Here is a 6533-nt window from a genome sequence, read left to right as displayed (position 1 = left end):
ATGACTGACTGGAACATCAACAATAACAACAGCAAAACATGGTCGAGGATAATATTTTATAGTGTCAGGACTTTTATATCATTTGCCACAATTATAATATAATACAAAAGGGCTTTTGTTTTCTAATTTTTATCCATTTACAACATGAATTTTCAATTTTATAAAAGTGTTGATTAAAATTATTCTGGGTATGTCCTTTCTAAAGAGTACAATTGGACTTAATAAATAAGCAGACTTGAAACAGTGTTATATATTATAGGAATTTTCAGTTGAATTTTATATAAAAAATTTTAAAATAGAAAGAAATTGTATGGAATACTTGAAGTCACAGCTTGCAATAATAATCGGATACAGTTAGCACCAATCCGAATTACTCCAGTCGGTTGAGTTTTAATGACGGCGAAAAATTCACTTCCACTCATCATCTGATCATTCTACCGGCAGCAATTGTGAAGAAAAATGGCAGTTCGTCAGCCGTCTGATTCCTCACCCTTAACGATTATATCACGCAGTATGAGATCAGGATCTCCGAGGATGGCTCATTCTCAAGTGATCACCCGATTTGTTTTAACGAATGTTTTCATATTTAATTCTCCAAAATATATCTCAAAATATTTTTTTCATTACCCTTTTTTGGACTTTCGTTGTAACTGTTGTCAATATGTAAAATATATTAGTTAAATCACGAATCATTAATAAATTTATTGACGAGTCTGATCGATTGATTGATCAGAGTGGTCGCAGGTGGTCGCGATCGACACGCGGCGGTGGACACTCATCTGACCACTTGGAAGGTCCATACTCTGATGAATCGACGACTTTTAAGAGACAGGTCTGTTTGTCTGTCTGTTTTGTGCTCGTCGTGTTTGATTTTAGTTTGAAATTTTTTTTTTAAATATCGAAACAAATGTTGAATTTAATATAACCCAATAAAATCATTTAGTTTCTTGTTTCGTTTCAAAATTAATTTCTGATTTTACTAACAAACATTTAACAACGTTTCAATTTTCAATAAAACTGACTAATATAAAATTGTTTGATACCAAGCAATAACAGCACTATTGAAAAGCAGCAAAAATTTTGTGTTAAACGTCAATCAAAATGTAACTATTTTTTAAACCGTCATAAAAACTTCGTCAGTCCCCCACTCCACCATACATTTTGAGACCACTTGTAACTGGTTGAAAAAAATGAAAAGATACAAATGACTTTCAGAGATAAGTACCAAAATAAGAAAAGCTGACTTGAGGAAGAGAGATTTTTAATATGGTAACACCATAATGTAAATTAGAGGAGGAGCGTAGTTTTTAAACTTTTCTTTCCATATGATGTACATTTGTACTTTTGATTTGTTTGTTAGATGCTTTGGAAAGCAACCAGCAAAATTCAATTCAACTTAAACATATAGTGCATGTATAGTTTCGAAATCATTTTGCGTTTAAAAGATGGATAGAGTGGTAGATTTTACAAGACAATGTTGTGGTTCTGTTATCCGTTTTATTAAACATAACACAAAATGCAATTGTAGGGTTCAAATGATTCAGACTACAGTTTCCAGTCATCCGAGTTTTCCACTGATGACGACCCTGAAGCAATAAGGCGGGAAATGGAAGCCAACAGGAAGGAGATTGAAAGACTGGCTCTCCTACAATTGGAAAAAGCTAAAGTTCGAACAAAATATATTAAAACGGCTTTCAAACTTACTAATAGATTATACATTTTGTCATAATGTTTTTTTTCGCCAATAACACTTTTGAATGGAAAGCAAGATCGTAAAAACTAGACTTTTATGTCAAAAAAAAAACGAATTGAATGTGATACATTTATTCAGATAATTCCGGTAGCTTTTGCAATTCGAACGAATGTAGCCTATCATGCCTTTCCTGACGACGATGCACCAGCGCGTTCAAGGGTACTTTCTTTCGCCCCGCGAGATTTCCTACACATCAAAGAAGTTTGTAACTGTTCTTTCGTCTGAGTGCTTCTGTCTTAAACCCTAATAAATAGTTTTTGAGGTTTTGTTTTGTTGAATTTAATAAAATTCAGTGACTTGGAACTTTTAAAACTTTTAAAATATATTTAATCAGAAATATAACAACGACTGGTGGATCGGCCGAATAGTGAAAGAAGGAAGTGAGGTCGGTTTCATACCCAGCCCCGCCAAATTGGAGATGATGAAGTTACAAATGCAGAGCGGAATGATTCGACAAGCTGGTATATACACAAGGTTTGTTGACGCAAAGGGTTATAAAATGGTTGAATTTAATTTTTAATTTAACATCGTGCACTACACATTTAAACGGTTTTTGTAATGTGAAATTTTCAGTAAGCCCAATTCAGCTTCAAACATAGAGAACATGTTGAATTCCAGGTACCCGAGTTCCAGAGGTTCTACTCCACCTACACCAGGTGTGTAGGCCACTTCAATTATTTCTACTTCAATCATTTCAACTTCAACTATTTCAATCTGTACCAATTACATGCATTTTCATTTTATATAAAAACATATATAATTTTGCTGAAATTATCTTAACTATTCGAAATGTTTTGTAGTTAACGCAAATGCAAGCAAAAAATTAAACACAATTATTTCAATTATTTCAAAACATCATCGAAGTAACTGACATATATATATATATATATATATATATATATATATATATATATATATATATATATATATATATATATAAAACATCGACAGTGTTGAATTTCTCTGTAACCATCTATGCATTGTACAATAGGAAGTTTACGTTGAAAAGTTATTCTTTGCAACGTCATTAACTAAATTAAAAACTGTTTATTAATATTGTAATTGACTTCTAACCACATTCTTTTGCGTCAATCTCAACAACACAGACTACAACGCGTTGGACGACAACGACACCATGCACATCCGACAGCTGAAACATGGCGCCACTCCTCCTATCAGAGAAAAACACAAACCATTTTTCAAAAAAGTCCATTTTTACTTTTATACTTATATTAATGTTTTAATTTATGTGGCATAATGTCTAGCAAAAATTGAACTTGCTGATATGTGATTGTTTATTCAAGAACCTTTCCAAATAAATGATGAAGAATAATTTTTGCACATCACTCAACAGTCCGACTCGACCTCCCCTTACGAAGTTGTACCTTCCATGCGACCCATCGTTCTCATTGGTCCTTCTTTAAAAGGTTTTGAGGTCACAGACATGATGCAGAAGGCCTTGTTTGACTTTTTAAAGCACAAATTTGAAGGGAGGTGAGTTAGCGCGTTTTGAACTGCTTTTTCTTCATAAATTCCATCGAGTTTTGCTTTCTATCCTTCTACCGCTGTTCAAACATTTTTCAAACATTCTACATTGCAGGATTACAATAACGAGAGTCACGGCAGATATTTCTCTTGCGAAGCGATCCATCTTGAATGGTCCGAGCAAGAGAGCCATCATCGAAAGAGGCAACAGCCGGACAACATGCATTGGTAAGTAGTCTACTTAACAACTTGTAATGCGCTGCTTGTTTTTCAGATATCCTTCGCTTTCAACATACCCATTCAGAACATTAGTCTATATGAACATCATTAAAAAAATGTTTCCAACTAACCAATGAAACAGCTGAAGTGCAAGAAGAGATAGAAAGGATATTTGAGTTGGCACGTCTCATGCAACTTGTTGTCCTCGACTGCGACACGATCAACCACCCTTCGCAGCTACTCAAAACGTCACTGGCACCCATCATCGTCTATCTCAAGATTTCTTCACCCAAGGTTTTCATTCATTTTTGCTCATGCTTTAGATATTCACACAAAATTACTCATCTAATGGCTTGTTTTTTAAAGATCCTAATGAAGTTACATTATTTAAACATAATTAAACGCAATTAAGTTTCAAACTCTACAATTTAAGTTTAAAAGATTTTAGTTTTTTAAGCAGTTGACGCAAATTAAAAAATGTTTGTCTTCAAGGTATTGCAAAGATTGATAAAATCGCGAACAAAATCACAGAGTCGAAACATGAATGTTCAGCTGGTTGCAGCCGAGAAACTCAATCAGTGCAATCCAGTTTGTTACATAGTTTTATACTCAACACAGTCATGTGTTGATTAATTACTCACTTCTATCGTAAAATGAGAAATATATTTATATCAAATTGTTTCTTTCAAAATTTTTAAATGATTTACAATATTATTTTTTATTTTTCTTTCGAGTCGTTTATCTTTTTTTTCCACCAAACTAGGAGATGTTTGACGTCATTTTAGATGAGAACCAATTGGAAGATGCGTGTGATCACCTTTCTGAAGTTCTTGAAGCCTATTGGCTAGCCACACACCCCCCTCTCAGCTCAAATTCAACAGGCACAACAACCACTTGCACGACCACTACAACTTCATGTTGTGGCACTTCAACTGCAACAACGACGACGACCGCCCACATCGACGTGATAACCAGCACGCTGCTTCCTTCTGTTCAAAACCTTTCAACACAACAACTTTCTCAACAAAATTTATCATCTACGCCAACAATAAATGTTTCTGTTGTTCAGCAGTCTTCCTCGGCAACAGAACAACATCATCATCAACAACAACAACAACAACAGAGCAATTACGTGCCTCCTACACAACAACAACATTCTGCTGATCAATTCAACTCTTCAGTCAGTGATTCCTCAGTTTTATTCCCAAGAATGCCAACAACAACAGTTTCAGCACCATCAACAACAACAATTTCAGACTTCCAACAATTCAATGTGCAAACGTCAACAGCCCAAATTTCGACGCTTCGAGCGCTAAACGTGCAACAAATAAGACCTTACAACCCAGATAACCCTTACATGCAATACAATCATTCTTCACCATTTCCTCACGATCAGAGTTTGAACTATCAACCTGGCTCCAACTTTCCTCTCCAACAGCAACAACATTTTCAAAACTACCCAAATCAACAATCTCAACAACAATATTTGCAACACCAGCCACAACAACAGCAACAGTCGCAACAACCATATCCTCCTTTAGTGCAGCAACCCCAACAACAACATTCACCTCAAATTGATGTCGACAAAATTTATTACATGCAACAAAAACAGCAACAGCAGCAGCAGCAAACTCGAAGACGACTTCCGTCGATATCAAGTGGAGGTGCTATCATACAGAGAGTCCCCAGCAATCCTGTATCTACAATACAAAGAGGCAATTCGGATGTCGGGGCGGAATACGGATCTTGGAATTCTCCGCCAATGAATCGAATAGACCGGCGTCCTCACGACATGAGCCAACCTAATATATCTCGATCTTGGGATCATAGGCAGGAACTGGTTGCAGAACGCAACTACTCCAACTGGAACTATCGAGCCGATGAGCCGCAACATCAACATCCTCAGCAAGTTCTGCAACTACGACATCGGCAGCAAATGTCCACTAGGAAATGGAGCCGGGACCGCGGACGGATAGCCTGTGGATCGCCGTCACCCTCTGAACCAAGGTGGGATCCCCGAACCGAGATGAGCGATGATGGCGAGTGGTCGATTGATGTTGATGAATGTTTCTCAGATGAACCGCGTGCCTACCCATCCCACCATCTACATCACCATCGCCATCAACTGCGCTCTAGTTCTAGCAGTAACAGAACTAATAATAACAATAACAACAACAACAACAATAATAATAACGTCATAGGTAGCAATAGTAATAATATGAACAAGTACAATAGAAGGGATAGCATTGATATATGAATGAATGCATCGAGTTGTTATCATTGTTGTTGCTGTTCATTGCTACTTTGCGTAACATTCACGTTATATAGTTTTGTTATTCTATCATATTAATATTATATTTTTTCTCAATATAATTTTTGTTAAAATTATTATCGACCATTGTTTTGAGATTTCTTATTTCTTTGTATAATGCCAAGCGTGTGTTGAATGAAATTAAACCATAGCTAGGTAGGTATAGGTAGTCAACTGGTCCTAAACTTATGTCCGCATTTTTATTATGTTAACTACTAGTTAATGATTTAGATGTCCGATTATTATTTGAGCTTTTTTCAACATTGTCATCATTTTGCAAATTCATGTTTGAAAAAATAATCATAATAGTTTCCCTATCTTTAATATTTTTATCTTCATATTTTCTACAAAAAACCCTTTTCAACTCAGCCAATTTTTTTATAAAGTGTATTTAATTAAAATTAGAAAAGTTTTAAAAATTGTTCTGGCATAAATTTGAGTAAATCAATTTGAACTGTTACAAGCATTTGCAAGCATAATACATGTATTTCTCAATTCATAATGGGTTGCCATTTAGAACTATATAACCTGATTTATTTTTCATCTGGTAGTGCGGTATGCGAAGCAGTTTGATTTTTTAAATTTTATTCTCTAATTCTTTGCATAAAACGATATAGGAACATGAAATCAAATTGATAATTTAAATTAATTTAATACAAAAATATTCGACTTAATTCCAGTTATTTTTTTCAAATTTTGTGAAAAACATTCTACTTCTTATTCTACTTTGATATAACTGCCCGTGTGTTCAAAATGATGTTGCAC

General features: G+C 34.9%; 1 protein-coding gene across 1 annotated transcript; it reads left to right on the top strand.

Moving 5' to 3' along the window:
* Window positions 1-459: 459 nt before the first annotated feature.
* HELRODRAFT_188385 (hypothetical protein) lies at window positions 460-6187 on the top strand (the record flags this gene model as incomplete). The annotated part of the gene is made up of 12 exons (XM_009017662.1): window positions 460-549; window positions 734-832; window positions 1529-1666; window positions 1832-1954; window positions 2088-2227; window positions 2327-2409; window positions 2860-2960; window positions 3108-3247; window positions 3354-3466; window positions 3600-3751; window positions 3950-4045; window positions 4221-6187. The coding sequence occupies 12 exons, from the start codon at window positions 460-462 to the stop codon at window positions 5712-5714; spliced, it is 2769 nt and encodes a 922-aa protein (XP_009015910.1). The 3' UTR covers window positions 5715-6187.
* Window positions 6188-6533: the final 346 nt, after the last annotated feature.

The sequence above is a fragment of the Helobdella robusta genome (genome assembly GCF_000326865.2).
Source record: "Helobdella robusta unplaced genomic scaffold HELROscaffold_2, whole genome shotgun sequence".
Lineage (NCBI taxonomy): Eukaryota > Metazoa > Annelida > Clitellata > Rhynchobdellida > Glossiphoniidae > Helobdella > Helobdella robusta.
The sequence above is the reverse complement of the archived record's forward strand: the minus strand, read 5'-3'. Positions and strand labels throughout refer to the sequence as shown.